Below are 19,551 nucleotides of genomic sequence, written 5' to 3'. Positions count from 1 at the left end.
CAGGAAGGCAGGGTCGTCCGAGCATGGACGGTGACGCCTGGCAACGTTCCGGTCAACCGGCGCACCAGAAGCGGGCCTGGACCAGGTGCCCAGAAGGACATCCGTCAGGGCCTCATTAAACGGCAGCAGGGGCTCCTGGGGGCATGACTGCGGTTTAAAAACTTCCGTCAGAATATTCGGTTTGACCTTCGCGACGGGGAGCTCAAGGTGTAAGGCCTTGGCAGCCCTCATCAGGACCACCGAATAGGCAGCACCTGCCTCGGACGCCACAGGGGACGGAGAGACAAACCCAGGGTTGGGCGACTCGTCCAGGCCACTGGCATCACCCAGATCACCTACCCAGTCCACATCATACTGGCAGGCACGGGATAGAGGGTCCTCAGACCCCTCCCAACCCTCTCCATACTCCTCCTCATCATACCCATATTCTGGATCGACGATATAGACATCGGGGTCAACGGGCCCCATCGGCGTCGGATCCGGCGTCGGCCGACGCCGGTCCGGCTCCGAGTCCGGAGTCGGGGAGGAAAGGGGGGTGGCGCCGCGCGGCGTCGGTGCCGGGGACCCGACGCCGGCCGGAGCCGACGGCGGAGTCGCTGCACCACGCGGGGGCGGTACCATGGGTTGGCCCACAGGAACCGACGCCGGAGAGGCCGGGAGACCAGCCGGCGACGAACCAGAGGGAACCAGCGGCGCCGGGGCCGGAGCCACCGGCGGCGCCGGGGCAGGAGCACCCGAACCGCTCGGGCCCCCAGACGGGACCGACGGGCCCGCAGGCGCCGAAGGCCCCGCCGGAGAAGACCTCGCCCTCATAGCAATGAGGAAGGCCTCGATCTCCTCACGCGACGCGCCTTCCCCAGGGACCGACAGGTGTGGGGTAGACGGCGTCGGCGACCCATGCGGGACCGCTGGGGTGGGGTCACCCGAGCCCCCGGCCGCAGCACGCGGGCGTCGGGGGGAGTCGGGGGTGCGATGGCGACGCCCCGACTTCTTGTGCTTACCTGACGAGCCGGAGGAATGGTGGCGACTCCCGGAGCGCCCATGGCGGCTCCGCGACCGTTCCCTCGACCGCTCCCTCGACCTCCGACCGGACCGGGACCGCTCTCGACGCGGGGCCGACAACCGGAGCTCGAGAAGCTTGCGGGACCGCTCCCGCCTAGCTTTTCCAGTCAAGGCCCGACAGTCGACGCAGGACTCCACGTCGTGGTCCGCGCCCAGACACCGGAGGCAGAGTCGATGGTGGTCGGTGACCGACATCAGGCGGTCGCACTCGTCACAACTCTTGAAACCGGGCATCCTACCGGCACCGTAAGATCAATTAGTTAACAAAAAACTTGGTCAAAAGACCGGAGTACTGCTCTTCGGATCTGCGCTAACTGGCGCGGAAAAAAGAAGAACTGACGTCAGCGCGCGGAGGCGGCGTCTATATACTCCAGCGACGTCATCACGGCGCACGACGCCGACGACGCGGAGCCGCAGGGGACGCCTGCAGACGACGCCTACCGACGCGCAGGGGTACTGCTACGCAAAAGTTTCCGGATCCAGACTGACGCCTGGGGATATTCTAAGGTAAGGAATCTAATACTAACCTGTTTCTTTCAGATCAACAAGTTCACACTCCTCCCTTCACTTCCCCCAGTAGGCCACTTAAATGGGAAGTCCCGCAGGGCTCCTCGTTGAGCCCGCTTCTTTTTAATGTTTACTTCTCCCCCCTGGCCGAATTTATATCGATGACGGGAATTAAGATGACATCCTATGCTGATGACATTCAGCTTCTTTTTTTTTATGATGACCCCTCCCCGACCACCTTTGACCCTCTAAAAAACTGCCTTAGGGATATTGAGAAATGGATGGATCTCAACTTTGAGACTCAACGCTGGCAAGACCGAGGTTCTTTTTTTTAATCAACCATCCCCGTTGAATTCGAACCTTTGTTGGCCGGTAGACTTGAGTCCCGACCCTCACCCTAAAGACTCGGTCAGGAACCTGGGCGTCAGATGGGATAAGTGTTTGACTTTTCATAATCAAGTTCACACTGTCTCTGCAGCTTGCTTCTGCAAAATTAAAATGATAAAAAAATTAATCAATTACTTGCCTTGTAGTACCAGGAAAACAGTAGTCCAGGCTCTCATAACATCGCACTTGGACTACGCCAATGGACTGTCCCTCGGTCTGACAGCAGGACTATGCCACAGACTTCAGATAGTCCAGAACGCCGCAGCCCGGCTAGTCTGCGGCATTTCATTGAGAGAACACATTTCTCCATACTTGCGGAAGTTACATTGGCTTCCCATCCATAAAAGGATTGAGTTTAAAGCCATGAGCCTGGCTTACCGGACTACAAATGGCCTTGGATCAGCCTACCTTACATAGAGTCTCCGTCCATACTGTAACATCAGAGTCCTCCGCTCCAATACTAAACAGCTACTTGTTATCCCGAGATTAAAAAAAGCGCGAATCGGAGGAAAAACTTTCCAAGTGTGTGCCTCCAACCGATGGAATAAACTCCCGCTCTCTCTTCGGTTGGCCCAGTCGGAACCTGCATTCCGCAGGTCCCTTAAAACCTTTCTCTTTTGATAGGATGTACCCTCTCGACTTTTCCTAGCTATCAGAGTGTCAAAGCCGGGACACCCCGTTGGGGTAGCTGTGCGCTTTATAAAATACACAAATAAATAAGTATCTTGTTATGTGCTTTGGCCTCTGATCTCAAAGAGTTCAGAGGAGTGTGTTAGTAAATAAATACATATATATTTTATATATATCCTGTGTGGTGTCCTTTCATTTGGTATTCAAAGGGTTACATATGGTAAAACAGCTGACTTTACACGCCCTCTAGAGTCTTTTAGCCTAAGACTGTTCTGTACATGCTACCACTAGGATAGCTGGTCTATAAGGTTGACTTACAACCATCACCATAAGGGTTGTTTGGACTGGTGCAAGGTGTTCACTAGAATAGTGAACATCATACCAGGCCAACTTCCCCCAGGAAGGGGGTTGGTTACACCCCCTTTCCTTTGTCCAGTTTCGCGCCAGAGCTGGGGCTGCAGTGCCCCAGCAACCGGTTTTAACTGGGGTATGCATGGAGCACCTAGGGTGCTCCATGCAGGGTCTCAGTCTATTCAGCCCTCCCTGTCCCAATACACAAAGTCCTGTCTGGGGTGGTGCTTGCACCTCCCCAGGTAGGAAACCTATTGTCCAAACCTCCGTGACTGGAAGGACTCCCAGCAGCAGGAGGTCAGACTTGTCTCGGTGGCAGCAGCGTCCATTTTGTGACGCTGGGACTCTGGTTAACTTTAACCGGGGTAGTTAGCAACAACATGTCTTCCCCCTCTAGAAAGGTGGAATACTACCACCGTCGCCAGAATTGGCGAGGGGGTAGTATTCCAAAGCGTATGACACCTTACACAACATGTTTTGATAAAGCCAAACCAGAGTTAGCATTTATCCGCGAGGTTCATAATGCACTTAAGAGTATATGGTATGGCAATATCATAGAACAGCTATAAGGACATGGTTCCGAAAGCTGAAGACAGGCTCAGCTCATGCTAGAGCACCATCTCACACATAACCAAGCACTCTGCCTCCAGGATTGTTAAGGCCTGCCATAGGAGTGACTTATAGGTTACTTTGTGTCTATGTAGAAGTAGGTATAGGACTATCATACCTAAGCAAGGGGGGATTACACCACCTTGCCCCAGCTGAGTGATCAGCCAGTTGTGTCTATTTGAGCGGCCAGCCAGGGGTGGCATAATACATGCTGCAGCCCCTGGTAGGCCTTGGTTACACCTATGCCCTGAGTACCTAGTGTACACTTCTACAGGGGCTGACAAGGTGAACCAATTCCCAATCGTGTATGCACCTAGAGTACATGGTGTACATTTAGAGAGAGTGCATCTGGGCTGTGAGTCTGATTAGCAGGCCCACAGCCACATCCAAGTCGAAAACCAGTAAAAGCAAAGCAAAAAGTGGGGGTGACCATAGGAAGCAGACCCTACTCTCCTACAAAAGGCATGGGAGGAAACGTGTACGTAATGCCCTTCAGAAAACGATTAACAACCGGAGACTTGAAAAGAGAAGGCTGATCTGGAAGCCGTAGAAAGGCAGAGATGGCCGAGAGGTACCCTTTGACAGTGCCCAGAGCAGAGCCCTGCTGGGCCAAAGAAATAAGGAACAGTAGGACCTCAGAAAGAGGGGCAGAAAGGGGATCCACAGCCTACGATGTGCACCATGCCACAAACTTGTTCCAACTGCAGGCGTACACCATCTTAGTGGAGGGACGCCTGGCTGCCAGAATGACATCACAGACTTCGGGAGGAAGGTCGAAAGCTGTCAACTGTCGCCGCTCAATCTCCATGCTTGGAGGTGGAGACTGGACAGGTTCAGGTGGAGGACCGTCCCTTGCTGCTGCGACAGAAGATCCTCCCAAAGAAGCAGTCCGATCTGGGGATCGATCGCCATATTGAGTAGCTCGGGATACCGGTATCTTCGTGCCCGATCCGGAGCCACCAAAATGACTTGGGCCTGGTTGCGCCGAATCTTCTTCAGCACTCTGGACAGAAGTGGTATAGGCGGAAAGGCGTCTAATAGACCGCAACTCCGCTTGCAACAAAAAGCGTCGCTGGGCCAGTGCCGCCTTGGAAATTTCAACGCGCAGAACTGATGACATTGCGCGTTCTCTTTGGTGGCGAACAGATCTAACCAGGCTCTGTTGAAAGAGACCATGCGCCACATCCGAGTTCAGACGCCATTCGTGATCCATCAAGCACCGGCTAATGAGTTCGTCTGCCCTGGCGTTCAGGGAACCTGCCATGTGTTGAACCACCAAGGAATGCCTTGATGTTCCAGCCATGCCCAAAGGCGCAGAGCCTCCTGACATAGGGTCCAGGATCCCACCCCACCCTGTCTGTTGCAATACCACACGGCGGTGGTGTTGCCCGTGAACACCCGCACTACACTTCCCCGGACAGAGGGAAGGAATGCTTTCAGAGCCAGTTGGATCGCCCGAAGCTCCAAAAGGTTGAAATGGAGCGGGGACTCCGCCAGAGACCAAAGGCCTCTGATCTCCGCCTCACACAAGTGGCCCCATCATCCCAGGAGGGAAACATCCGTCACCACTGTGTGATCCGGATGGGGATGGGAGATGGATCTGCCATTAACTCAATCGTGATTCGTGAGCCACCACTGCAGTTGTTGTGCGGTGTTCTCTGGACATGTTCGGACAGGTTGCCCTGATGCTGTGCCCACTGGAACTTCAGGTCCCACGGCAGAGCCCGCATATGCGCACCAGCAGGATACAGGAGGCCATCAGGCCCAGGAGCGTCATCGTGACCGAAACCCAGGATAGAGGCTGAACGATTGGAATCATATCCTGAATATCCCAGACTCGCTGCTCGGGAGGATAAACCAGAAACTGCGTCAAATCCAGAACCGCTCCGATGAAGGGGAGCTTCTGAGAGGGACACAGGTGCGACTTTGGCACATTGATGGGGAACCCCAGCAAATGTAGGAGGTCGGCCATAGTCTGGAGGTGGGCGACAACTGCCTGGGGCGAGCCCGCTTTCAACAGCCAGTCGTCGAGTTAGGGGAAGACCGACACCCCTAACCTGTGCAGATGAGCCACGTTGACCGCCATCACCTTCGTGAACACCGGAGGGGCACTGGTAAGACCGAAGGAGAGCACGGCAAACTGAAAATGCTTCTAGCCTACTGTGAACCGCAGGTAACGCCGGTGGGCCGGCAGAACGGGGATGTGAAAATATGTGTTCTGCAAGTCCAACGCTACCATCCAGTCTCCAGGGTTGAGGGCCATCCAAGACCTGAGCCAGTGTCAACATCTTTAACTTCTCCTTCCGGAGTAAGCGATAGAGGTTCCTGAGGTTCTAGATGGGGAGCAAGCCGCCTTTGTTCTTCTTGGGGACCAGAAAGTAGTTGGAGTAACAACCACAGCCTACTTCCGGCCCAGGAACGTGCTCGATGGCCCCCTTGGCCAAGAGGGTCATGACTTCCTGTTGGAGAAGCGCAAAGTGATCCCCCGACATGCGGTGGAACTGAGGTGGCATGGCTGGGGGGGTAGACTCGAAGTAACCCCTCCAGACGAGTTGCTCTACCAATGTGTCGGAGGTGACAGAACACCAATGGAGAAGGTGATGGCAAACCCTGCCACCCACCGGCGTGGGGTGCGACCTGAAGCTCAGACTAGGAAGGCTTCGAGGTTGACGTCGCAGGGGCGGAGGTGGACTGTCCCTCACACCGGCCCCCGGAGCCACCCCGGCGGCCTCCACGCCCACGGGCATGCTGAGCCTGGTTCTGTGCAGGCTTCTGACTAAACGAACAGGCAGGGGCGCCTATGCCATGGCCACGAAAGGAATGAAATGTAGACGTTGCCGGGCACGTGTTGGAAAGGCCCAAGGACTTAGCCGTAGCCGTAGAGTCCTTAAAATGTTTCAGAGCAGGGTCGGCTTTATCACCAAACAGGCGGGTGCCGTCAAAGGGCATGTCCATGAGCGAGCCCTGGACTTCCAGGGAGAACCTGGTGGACCGCAACCAGGCATGGCAACGAAGCACCACGGTCGTGGAAATTGCCCTACGGAGGGAGTCCGCGTGTCCAAGTCACAACGAATGGCGAACCTAGCCGCGTCCTTACCATCAGCCACAGCTTGAAACAGCACAGCCTGGACCTCCTCTGGGCACCAAGGCAACACCTCAGCGACAGTATCCCACACAGCGTGGGAATAGCGGCCTAAAAGACACGCAGTGTTCACCTGCCGCAGCCCCAAGCTAGCCGAAGAGAACAATCGCTTGCCAAACTGTTCCAACTTCTTAGAGTCTTTATCCGGTGGAGCCGTGGGTAAAGCACTCTGATGTGAAAGCCTGAATGACTAGACTCTCAGGTGTGGGTTGGGTGGTCAGAAAGGCAGGGTCACCAGGTGCCAGGCGATGACTCCTTGAGACGTTTTTATCCACAGGAGCCCCTGTGGCAGGGCGCGACCAAGTGCCCAACAAGACGTCAGTGAGGGCAACGTTAAAGGGCAGCAGTGTCTTTGATGTAGTGGACGCTGATTGGAGCACCTCAGTAAGGAGATTATACTTAAGTCACCATGGGGAGATCGAGGTTAAGGATCTCAGCTGCCTGATGGAGCACCACCGTATACGAGGCACCTTCCTCCATAGTGGGCGGAGGAGAGGCAAACCCCGGATCAGAGGAGACGTCAAGGCCTCCTCCAAATCATACATGCAGTCCTGCTCAGAATCACACTGACGAGCCAGAGGGTCCTCGGACCCCTCCCAATCATCCTCCACCGCCGCGGAGGAGGCACAGTCCCCCGCAGCGGGGCAGGGATCAGGGAGGGAAGAAAGGGCGCCGGGAACGGCGCCGTGTCCCAATTCGGATTGAAGGCGGGGACAAAAACGTCCAGGAACCGGGGCAGAGGTTGAACCAGTGGTATCCACTGCAGCGCCGTTGCCGGAGCCAGAACCACCGGGGCTAGATCCGCCAGAGGGGTGGACGGACCAGCAGGATCCCGACACGAGACTACGGGAGCTCAATGCCTATACAAGCGGTCCATGGCAGCAAGAAATTCTTGTATTTGTGTGAGAGTCGCCGACGGACCCGGGTAAAGCGGGTAGGCCGCGGGACAACCAGGCTCCAAAGGAGCCGCAGGGGCGGAGCCCCAATCCCCCTCGTCCGCATCCGAGGACCGACAGGGGACGTCAGAGTGCGATAACGCTTCTTCAACTTCTTTTTGCAAAGTCTCTTACCCGAATCTGAGGGTGAAGACTTCGTTTCCGAGGAGCTGTGATGACAGCTCCACGTTCGATCACGGCAACAAACCCTGGACCTCGAACGGCGCGGGGACGAGTGCCAAACTTCAAGCAACTTCCGGCGCCGCTCCCTTAAGGCTTTCGGGGCCATAGCCTTACAGTCCAGACAGGACCAGGAGTCGTGGTCACATTCCAGGCAGTAGAGACAGACGTCGTTAGGGTCCGCCCCCGACACACTGCGACGACAGGACCCGCAGGACTTAAAACCAGGCATCCCTACATGCACCAGAGAAACCAACGCGAGACAAAGTCTCAAAAAGATAGTAAAAAAATGACTGAGGTATGTGCTATAACGGGATCTGCGCTTACTGCAGCGGAAAAAGAAAGAACGTACGTCAGCGCGCATGGGTGGCGCTTAAGCAGTCTCCGTGACGTTATCTCGGCGCATACAATGCCAGCGACGGACGCGGAGTCACGCGGCGCCACCCACTGAAGCGCAGGGGTACAGCTAGCAAAACTTTCCGGATCCAGTCTGATGCCCAGGGATATTCTAAGGTAATGAATCTATCACTAACGGGTCTCTTTCAGATCTAACCAACGTTAATGATGCCGATGGCGTCACGCGGAGCCAAAAGGAGCCACACAGCGGCGCGCAGGGGTACTGCTCACACAAGTTTCTGGATCCAGCCTAACGTCGGGGGAATTCAAAGGTAAGGAATCTGCAGCTAGAAGTCTCTATCAGATTGAAAATATATTAAAACATTCTAACGTATGCAAAGACGACACTGGGAAGTAACCTTCATAGAAGCGTCACATGATATCTAGTCATGTCTCCAATTTTGTTCCCAATATGGCAACTAAAAATAACACCAAATTATGAGGTTTTAACATTGGGGAAAATGAAATTCAAAATTGTGGGATAATGATATATCTTGTCATTCACAGAATAAAATCTTCCCAATGTCATTCAAAGCCTTTTTAAATTTTGACAGAGAACAAGTCTAACCAAATTAAAGCACTTCTAAAGCAGTGTTTTAATGGGTGACCCAAAATATTTTTTTTCTCACCTGTCCATCCTGCTGTAGGTGATGATGCAGCATTTGTGAGTGAGCCTGTTGATGTGGTGGCAGTATATGAAGGAAAGGCGCTGGAGCATAGCCCGCAGCAGCACCAGGATTCAACGGACCAGTTGATCCAAGGGCAGAAGGAAGGCTGAAAGGAGGTGGTGTGCCAGCGTGAAATCCCTGCTTGTCGAATGTCTAATCAAGAAATACGTGGGAACCGGTCAAGAATTTACAGTGATTGTTTGTGCATATCAAAACTTAATATTTTCATACAGTTCTAGCATGCCCATCAAGACACTTTATGGGAACAAACAATGCATTTGATCTCAATTAAGTGTACTTACTAAATCAACTACAATTTCACATAACAAGGAGCCTGGAAAGTTAGCAGATGACGTATTATTGAAACTCTGATGGCTTTATTAGTCTTTAATATTCGCATTGGCGGATCGTTGGTGGCAGAGGCACAATGTCAATAGATTCAGATAGCTTCCCACTAAACTACTAAGAAGCTATCTTAGCTAGCTTTCTAACTTCACTGCTCTTGCAATGATTAATTCAGAACAGTAAAATGTGTGTATATACCACTATGCCATGCTACTATCGCCTGGGCTGTCTGTACCAACAATAGGCCAAGAAATTTATTAATTTTTAAACATGCTTATTGTAGATTTTTCCCACTTCGGGACAAAATTCATTTTGAGAGTGAAAGAATGGGGCTAACTTAATGTATATTATGTATTTTTATATCTATTTATAAAGCGCAACAAATCATATCCGAAGGTGTATTTCAGCGCTCAGCCTGTTCAGGTACAACACACAATCACTAAAATAGCCAGGTTTTTAAAAGTCTCTTTAAGTGAGTGAAATCCCCACAGTAGCTTATATGTACAGGAAGATTATTTCAAGCCCTCGGAGCCATGTAAGAGAAAGCCCTGCCACAATATCTAGAGGTACGAATCCTAGGAATGACTAACATAGCCTTATTACAAGATCTGAAAATGCGTAAAGGACAGTAATGACAGTCTTTTCTTTAAATACTGAGGAAAATTTCCTAGAAGGGCTTTGTGGACAAGACAACACACCTTGAAAAAGAAGTGTTTTATGACTGAAAACCAGTGGAGGGACTTAAGAATAGTAGTTAATGCTACTCAGTCTGTAGGAAATTGGATTACTGGTTGAAGGGGTAAAACTACTCAAGCAGCAAACATAATTCCTGTCAGGGTAAAGTCACGCAATCCCAACTTAACCTATGATTAACCCTCTGGTACCTTGGCGCAAAAGCAGTCAGGCCTAACTTAGAGGTAATGTGTAAAGTATTTAAAAAAGGGCAAAACTTTAGAAATTGAGATCAAAACGACAAAAACACAAATCAGTAGAATCCAGAGATATGCAATTGCAAAGATATTAAGGTACGTATAGTGCTTAAAAGTACAAAGAACCATTCACAGTTTTCTGGTCGTGCGAGGCCGGCTGAAACTCACAAGTGCAGGCCCACTGCGATGGAGCACGGGCCAGATAGGGGGAAAAAAGGTTAGTCCTCCTGAAAGAGTTACTTCCAATAGTCAAGTGCAAAGAGTTCCATTTGTGGTGGAGAGGGCCGCAAGAAGTAGGGAGAATGCTGTGGATGACAGTTGTCACTGCGCAAAGAGCAGGCTAGGAGTTGCAGACTGTTGCTGTATTGCGCAGATTCTTTATGGTGCCGCAGACAGTCATTGCTGGAGATTCGCACTGATGGTCACTGCTTGCGGTCAATGCTGTAGCACGAAGTGCAGACCTCAAAAGATCTCACGCTGCCGGTCATTCCTGTGGCGTGAAGAGCCAGGTGGCATGATCTTGACACAAACAGTGGTCACAAAGAGCATTAAAATTGCTGGATTTCTCCTTTTCTTGAAAGGGAGGTAGGGGGGTGGTGTGTACAGTGATGGTGGTGGGGGGAGTTCAACTGATGCTACACTAATTATCCAGGACTAGAGGGGCCAGCAGGACTCAGGAAGGTCCAGTTACAGGATAGATGCAGAGAAGCATCTGGAGCTTGGTATGTCCCTGTAGCTCATAACAGGAGGTCAGTCAGCTGACCCTTAAAGTCACTTCAGCTTGGTATTAATGGTGCAGTGTCCGTCTTCATTCTCAGCAAGTTAGGCAGCAGAGCAGCTCAGCAGTCCCTCTCTAGTATCAACAGGTCCAGCGGTGTACTAAAGAGTTGGGTCTCAGCTACAATATTTATACTTGGTGCTAGCTCTGACGTAGTAGAAGGCTCTAGAGATTTCCACCTCCAGAGTGGTTTGAAATTTTCTGCCTCCCTGCCCTGGCCCCAGCTTGTCTAGGGAAACATAGGATTAGTGCCACACCCTTTGCAAGTTTGCTCAGACAGAGCCTTTGTGAGTGTGTGTGTGTGTGTGGTAGGTGACAGCTCCTCCCCCTCTTCAAGCCAGAGATGGCCCATCCTGCCAACACCTATTCTTTTTGTCTCACTGTCTGGACGCAATACCCCAAGACCAACTGCCAGTTGCACCTGGTCATGTGAACCAGGATACAGTCTACAGAACAAGAAAATGCACACTTCCTAAAAGATATGCAAATCATAAATGGTAGAATGCACTCAATAGTAATCCAACTTTTTCTGTCTGATGGCTCAACAGCGTATGAGGCGCGCAGACTGGATATGGGCTCCGCCCTTACGCATTAGTTGACTTTAAAAAAAATGGTGCCTCGATAAGCTCACCAAATCAGCTGCACTGCCATATGTGTACATGAATCCTAGTTAGACTGGGATGTCCTCCCCGAATGAAGCGGTTTACCTGTAAACATGGTATTTCAGTAGTTTTTTCACGTACTGGGCATGGGGCACTGAGGAGGTTTTGTTTTGTAACTAATATCAGGTGGTTTTATGATTATGCTGGGGATCGGTGGTAATGAGGGTCATTTTACACCAAGGAGTCAATAGGTCATAGCATTTTGTTTTACAAAGTATGTCACAGTTTTGATGAAGGGGATTATCCCAAAATGCGTTGGGAATTTTCTAACAAGCATCGAGACACATGAACTCACTTGTGCTACAGTGTAACATGAAAAGATAATTTTTTCAAAAAAAAAAAAAAAACGTTGATAAAAATTAAGATTAAAGTGGGATAAACTTCCTAAAAGAAGCATTTTCAGAATTGGGACTTAAAATCCAATTTAACCCTTAAAGTAGGTTTTAAATTACAATTCTTAAGACCCTAAACTCTACATTCCTACTTACTCCTAATAGAAAGTTATCACGTGTTAAATGTAAATAGGCAACCCATTGTTATTCTACGGAAAAGGTAATCCTTGCAGCAGTGTAAGAGTTTTTCACTACCCAGACATGTAAAAGTTAAAAGTTCTGGTCCAACTTTTTGAATACATTGCACCCTACCCATGGGTTATATAAGGGCCTACCCTATGGGTGACATATGTATTAACAAGCACTGGCAAAGGCAATAGGTCTTGCTTTTGCAAGATTTATTGGCTTGGCTAATGTTTTTTAGCTATTTGCAAATGGCTGAAAATAATGTAAAATAAGCTGTATGACACAGGCAACGTGGTCCACATTATATTGCTTTTTCCCCAGTTATGCTGCATTGAAGCTAGCGCTGGTGTGGCTAAAAAGACATTTACAAAGCCAATAGTTCTTGCATAGGTGAGACCTATTGACCATGCCAATGCTTGGTATGGAATGCCATATGGTAAGGTATAATTATTACAACAGCTGCAGTGATAATGGTATTGGATGCAGAATGCCCATTCCAAGGTGTATGCCTAGACTCAGAAGTATTTTATGCCATACAAAAACTGTGAAAATGTGACACAAAAGCTCTGAATGTAAAATAAGTTGTAGGTCGACAGAATAGTCCAATAGGTTACAGCTTTTATTACAGTGATGCTTTAGGCTATAAGTTACTTTGGGTGCAATGGTTACAAAAGAACCAAAAAAGCACTCCTGACTGTTTAGTGGTAAAATATAGCTAAAATCAGTGTTCAGTGGGTTTCCTAGACATTTTGGCTCCTGTGTAACTGCACCTGCTGCACAATTGCAAGCATAACCCTAGTGCCTGCAAGGACAAGTGGGGAAAAGTTTATATCCAGTAATGTGTGTGTTCCGAAAAAGGCACAGTAGGAGACGGAATACCAAATTATAGTGTAGCTAAATATAAACCCAAAAAATGTCATTTGCCACAGATGTCATAAATAAAGCATACGCTTTACACATCAAAGTGAAAACCAAGCATTGCTAAATTGTGTTACAATGTGGCAGGCTCTTTCCTGTGAAAAGATCTTATTCTGTGGTTGACATTAAACTGCCCAAGATCACCATATGTTAGGCTGACGCTGAGACTGGTTTTGTACTTTGTTCCTAAAAAGGCAGTTACAGAAATTAAATGGACTCGCCAAAGAAGAGGAACTGTGCACAAAAGAGTGCAAATGTTTTGTGCAGCTGAAGAACAAGATACATGTTGAGATGGATAGGTCTAAAATATATATATTTTTTTTAAAAAAGGCACAAGCAGACTCCATGGAGAAAGTACGCTGCATTCCTCATTCCTATAAATGCTCTCACTGTGAAGTCAGCCAAAATCCAAATAAAGACCAGGCTCCCACGAAAACACAGCTGGATGTTTGACGTCAGTCTCTGAATGGGCAGCATTTAAAGAAAAGAAAACCAGTTTGTGGAGGAATACGGCGAACACCGCTTTAGCATGTCGAGGTACGAACTCAAGCTGCACAGCTTAAAGCAAATAAAGGCAACAAATGGAAAGACAGAGAGGAGTAGTTTCTTACCTGTAACTCCATTTTTGTAGTAGGGGTATCTCTGTGTATAGTCATAATCTAGTGAATAGTCCCTCCCATGTGCGGGGACCCCAGAGCAATCAAAAATAATCTTTTAAGCTGTCTTCTTTGCAGTCCTGCATAGACGCTTAAGAGAAAATCAAAGACAAATAATGCAGCCTATAATCACAAGACACTGGCCAGTACTTCAACTTAAAGTGAAAAGGATAGCCAAATAAAATCAAATTTTACACATATTGTCAAGTTTCACCCAAAGAGAAACTTCCCTTCACCAAAATCCTTGAAATGATAGAGAGGAAGGGTTGGACAGACAAGCCCCCATAGGCTGCCATTATGTGTCTGGAAAAGGGATACCGTGCCTTTAACCCCTTCCACGCTCATGACGAGCTGGGCTCGTCATGGTGTAGCCTCCTCGCACGCTCATGACGAGCCCAGCTCGTCATGAATAATGGAAAATGGAGGATCCCAGCACCGGGGGGGAAAACGCATAGCAGCCAAGTGGTTAAGGAACTCTCCAGAGACCCTCGGTATCCCAGGATGCACAGCCAAAGTCCTTTTACTTTCAGTTATTTTTGAAGGTGTATAAAGCAAGGCCTGTAGCATACAGTACATTATCATTTTTTCCACCGGGGAGGAGGGCGGGCGCTTATGACTGTAACAGAGATGCCCCTACTACAGAACTGGAGTTACAGGTAAGAAACTACTCCTTCTGTAGTAGGGGATCTCTGTGTATAGTCATAATCTAGTGAATAGAATGGCAAGCCCATCCCAACAAACCAATCCGGCGGTGGAGGAAAATGACAACACTCTTACTGTGCAAACAGATTTCTCAACGAAGCCTGCCCAACCTGAGCATCTGCCCTGGCATCAGAGTCCAGACAGTAGTGCTTAGCAAAGGTATGGACCGACTTCCAAGTGGCAGCCCTGCAGATATCTGCAATGGGAACATTACGAAGCAAAGCTGTTGTAGCTGCTTTGCCTCTGGTGGAATGGGACTTAGGCTTACCCCCTAAGGTCTTGTCAGCTTTCCGATAACATAACTGGATATAGGACACAATCCACCTCGAAATGGACTGTTTTGAGGTGGCAAGACCAGTCCTGACCGACCCATAATTGACAAACAATTGGTCTGACCTACGAATATCCTTGGTCTTATCCAAGTAGAACTTCAACACCCTTCTGACATCCAGGGAATGAAGAGACCTTTCAGCTGGAGTGGAAAGAATTTTGGAAAAACGTAGGTAAAGTTATAGTCTGATTGACATGGAAACCCTTGGTTGAAATATGTACAGCAAACATGTGTAAAGCTGGGTCGGCCTAAATTGTTTAGTAAACCATCTAACTTGGTGAAAGCAGACCTGAAGTGGGTTAAAAACAATTTTTTGTTGAACCGAGGGATGGACAGAGAAGGCATGGAGCTGTCGAAGCCTTCCGTCAGGTCCCACCAATTGATTGTTTCCTCTGGTCATGACTTGGAACTTTATTTAAAGGTTGTTAACAACTCGAACCATAGATATCTGTTAACCAAGTTCCGACTGGACAAAATCCATTTGTTAATCTCTGGCCGCCCTGGCTGGACCAAGCAACTTGATCTAGACGTATGCAAATGCGACGGCTATTCGATCATGGACACTGCTCACTTCCTGTTTTTTTGTGAACACTTTAAAGACATCAGGAAAAAGTTCATAATACCCTTGTTAAAGGGGAAAGGGTTCAGGCAAGTCAAACCAGCTCTACTGTATCTCCAACTATTAGTAGACATATGGGAAATTTACAATGTAGCAACATTCTTAACCATAGCGGTGAGACTCAGTAAAAAGATAAATTGGTTCTAGATGAGTTAATGTATATATTGACCACCATGACCTGAATCAAGCTTCTTAAACTTAGATTTTCTTATGTTGCTCTTTTTAAATTTAAAGACGATGTATATATTGTTGTTTTTAAATTATGGCATCATGCATTGCATATTTTAATGGGTACTCCCTCCCTTTTTATATTGTATTTTTATGTCTTTATGTTGCCTGGTGACCAATGGACCGTTTTTAGTGTGTTCTTGTACTTTTATGGTTTTTGTAACTGAACCGAATAAAGTATTTCTTGAACTTGACATGGAAATCCGAAATCACCTTAGGAAGGAACTTAGGGTGAGTACGCATCACAACCTTTGCAGCATGAAATACAGTACAAGGTTCTTGGCAACACAATGCCTGAATTTCACTCACCCTGTGGGCCGATGTAATGGCCACGAGGAAAGCCGCCTTCCATGATAAGTGCTGTAGTGAAGCCTTATGAATAGGCATTAAAAGGTTCCTTCATCAACCTGGACAGCATCACATTCAGCTCCCATGAAGGCGATGGACGCGGAACAGGAGGAAACATTTTCTTCAATCCTTCCAAAAAATCTTTCATCACAGGAATCTGGAATAAGGATGTCTGTGAACGGCATTTCCTATACGCAGTTATTGCTGCGAGATGAACCGTAATAGAATGAAGATTAAGGCCAGATTGAGACAAATGCAAAAGGTATGGAAGAATGACATCTTCCTTGCAGGTCATCGGATCATAGTTCTTGGAAGTGCACCAGATGCAGAACCTCTTCCACTTGTAGGCATAGGAAGTCCTAGTGGAAGGTCGCTTAGGCTTCTTGAGTGTATCCATGCAATTGCCAGGCAGATTCAGGTGTCCATATTACACTATCTCAGGAGCCATGCCGACAAACTCAACGATGAGAGGTTGGGGTGCACCATCTGCCCCCCCGAACTTCGTGAGAAGGTCCGCCCGACACGGCAGCTGCAGTTGGGGTAGGAGAGACCTGTGAAGCAGGTCCGTGAACCACCACTGTTGGGGCCACTCTGGAGCAATGAGGATCATCCGTGCTCTGGACTGAGACAGCTTGAAGAGTACCGCTGGAATCAGGGGAATGGGTGGAAAAGCATACAGAAAGCGGTTTGACCAGCTGATCCATAGCGCGTTCCCCGGAGTCCCCGGTTGGTAATACCTGGAGGCGAAGTCTCGGCATTTTCTGTTTTCGGCGGTGGCGAACAGATCTACGTCTGGAGTGCCCCACCTGTTGAAGATGTTTCCTAGCACTTCGTCGTTTAGAACCCACTTGTGGTTTTCTTGCACCAGCCTGCTGAGTGTGTCCGCCTGAGCATTCTGCACACCTGGCAGATGGGTAGCCGTTATTGTCAGTCCTCTGGCTAGCAGCCAGTGCCAGATCGCCTGCGCTTCTTGTGACAGTGTGCGTGATCTCGAGCCCCCCTGCTTGTTGAGGTAATACATTGTGGTCGTATTGTCCGTCTGTACAAGCAAGGAGTTAGTCTGGAAGGACGGATGAAAGGACTTCAGTGCCAAGTGAACCGCTCTAAGTTCCAGGAAATTGATGTGATACGTGGATTCCGCCGGGGACCACGTTCCCTGGATCTGTAGATGATCTGAATGCGCTCCCCAGACGTGGAGAGAAGCATCCGTGACGATAGTCTGAATGGGAATGTCCTTGTGGAATGGAACCCCTTTGAGGAGATTCTCTGCCGAGCACCAACATCTGAGGGACTGTTGAGCGTGAAGGGACAGTCGGATCCTGTCGTCCCAGCTCCCCCGCTTCTGGTACCACTGATCCTCCAGAAATTCCTGCAGCGGCCTCATGTGTAGGTGTGCGTGTGGCGTGAGGAAGATGCAAGAGGCCATCGACCCCAGTAGAGAGGACACCATCCTCACTGTCGTAGATGGAACAGCTATGAGAGCCTGAGCCTTCCGAAGGATCGATAAGCGTCGCTCCTCCGAAGGAGACACGCTTGCTGAAAGAGTATCTGTGAGAAGTTGGCCGGATATATGATGTTCACTAGTTCTAGTGATCACCTTGTATCAGTCCAAACAACCCTTATGGTGATTGGTTGTAAGTCAACCTTATAGACCAGCTATCCTAATGGTAGCATGGACAAAGCAGTCTTAGGCTAAACTCTTTTGGCATGTGAAGCCAGCTGTTTTACCACAATATAACCCCTTGAATACCAGATGAAAGGACACCACACAGGTTGTTATGAAAATAAACAGTATATTTATTAATAACAACACCTCTGAACTCTTTATGAGGTCAGAGGGCTAAGCACATGACAATCTCTTACGAAAAATACTACAAGTTGCACAAAATTACAATGGTGCCCTAGGGGCACGACAAACCATATACTAAGCAAGTGGAATGTGAGAGTCGATAAACAGAATGGAGCTGTCCAGAGGCTGTAGGATCGATGGGACCACGCTATACTAACTTCAGGTAAGTAATAGGAGGCCCACGGAACGCGTGTGCAGAGTGTGAACTCACACGCGAGATGCGTAACAACGTCTATGGACAGTACAGTTCAAGTTAAAAGGTGAGTACGGACAATCCTGACTAGATAGGACAACGACGACTGTGGAACTGGACACTAGGACAGTTAAACTACCCTTGAGCACCGAAATGCTCTTGTTACCTCACCCACGGACTGCAGGTGCACAGGTGTCAAAGTGCGTCGGGTTCTCGCGTTGAAGTCTATGGAGCCTGAAAGAAAAGATGCTGCAGGCGACCAGGAGGAAGATGTCCAGTGCAATCCAAGGGTGGATTGTTGAAGAAGAAGACCTGAAAGCAGAGGGGACAATGTTCACAGTCACTAGCCAGTGACTGGAGTGGAACCAGGAAGGAACCAGGTGTCGACGTAACGATCAGGTGAAGAGTGGACGCTTGACTCTGCAGCCACGTGGACCAGGAGGTGTCTTCGACGACCAGGATGGAGGCACGAGGTGTCCAACGCAGGCTCTCGCTGTCGGCGGTGTCGAATCCGGGCTGGGACTCAACAGGCCTTGGCAAAGGCAACCCACGCGGTGAGTGAAGAAAGCTTCTGGTGCGGACTAGGAGAGTCCAGGGTGCCCCTCTTTTGGAAGGGAGCAAGGGCCAGTCTGGAGCAACCAGACCAGCAGTGAAAATTCAAAGGTTCGTCGTCTAGGAGGCCACTAGCCAGCCGGCAAGTGACCAGACAACGCGTCGACCAGGAACCAAGCACAAGGGCCCCACGCAGATCTCGTGGATGCTGGAGGGCTGATCTTCGGTGGAGGGGCTGCTCGGGGCTGGGGCTTCTCAGTCCCCAAAGCACTTGGTCGAGTTTACCTCGGGAGTCGTGCTGGAAGCGAAGTGCAGGTTCGTTCAAGATGGCCGGTCCCACGTGTCTCGTCGCACCCACGGGTCTCAGCTTTGCTGCAGATGTAGGAAGAGGTCGGAGAGGTCTGGGAATCCTGGTCTCGTCGGGCTCTGAAGTCTGGATCCTCGAGGGAAGACGACAAAGTGAAGCCGCTCGACGCTTGATGGTGCCTGCAGTTGCAGGGTGGACACTCCTTGCCCACAAGGGAGATTCTTCAGTCTTCTGTGGAGCAGAACATCGAAGGCCAGAGTTTCTTCTTGTTGAATAGTTCAGGATAATCTAATTTAGAATGGGACCAGCTCCTACCTTTATTCTCCTAAAGGGGGCTGCACTACTGACTAGGTCCCTCCCCTGGGTGGGACCAGGAAGGGGGGTGGCTACACCCCCTATCCTTTGTCCGGTTTCCCGCTGGGGCTGGGATGCCCCAGCAACTGGTTTGAACCGGTGTATGCACAGGGCACCTTGTGTGCCCCAGGCATGTCTCATTCCTTTCAGGCCTCCCTACCTCAATACACAAAATCCTGTCTGGGGTGGTGATAGCACCTCCCAAGGCAGGAAACCCTTTGTCCAAGCCATCCTCGCTGGAAGGACTCCCAGCAGCAGGAGGTCAGACTTGTGTCTGTGGTGGCAGCATCCATTTTGTGATGCTGAGGCTCGAGTTAACTTTAACCGGGGTTCACAGTTACATACATGTCGTGTCCCTCTAGAAGGGTGGAATGCTACCCCCGTCGCCAGAATTG

At 49.6% G+C, this 19,551-nt stretch overlaps 1 protein-coding gene across 5 annotated transcripts in view; it reads right to left on the bottom strand.

Annotated features, from left to right (window-relative positions):
• Window positions 1–19,551, bottom strand: part of UBAP2 (ubiquitin associated protein 2) — a 1,803,012-nt gene that overhangs the window by 78,297 nt on the left and 1,705,164 nt on the right. For all 5 annotated transcript variants that reach the window (XM_078674719.1, XM_078674718.1, XM_078674717.1 and 2 more), the window contains exon 27: window positions 8,829–9,020. In XM_078674719.1, coding sequence (XP_078530845.1) covers window positions 8,829–9,020 — 192 coding nt within the window. The remainder of the gene's footprint in view (window positions 1–8,828; window positions 9,021–19,551) is intronic.

Source organism: Lissotriton helveticus, chromosome 2_1 (genome assembly GCF_964261635.1).
Source record: "Lissotriton helveticus chromosome 2_1, aLisHel1.1, whole genome shotgun sequence".
In the NCBI taxonomy this organism is placed as follows: domain Eukaryota; kingdom Metazoa; phylum Chordata; class Amphibia; order Caudata; family Salamandridae; genus Lissotriton; species Lissotriton helveticus.
This window is presented reverse-complemented; position numbering and strand designations above follow the sequence as displayed.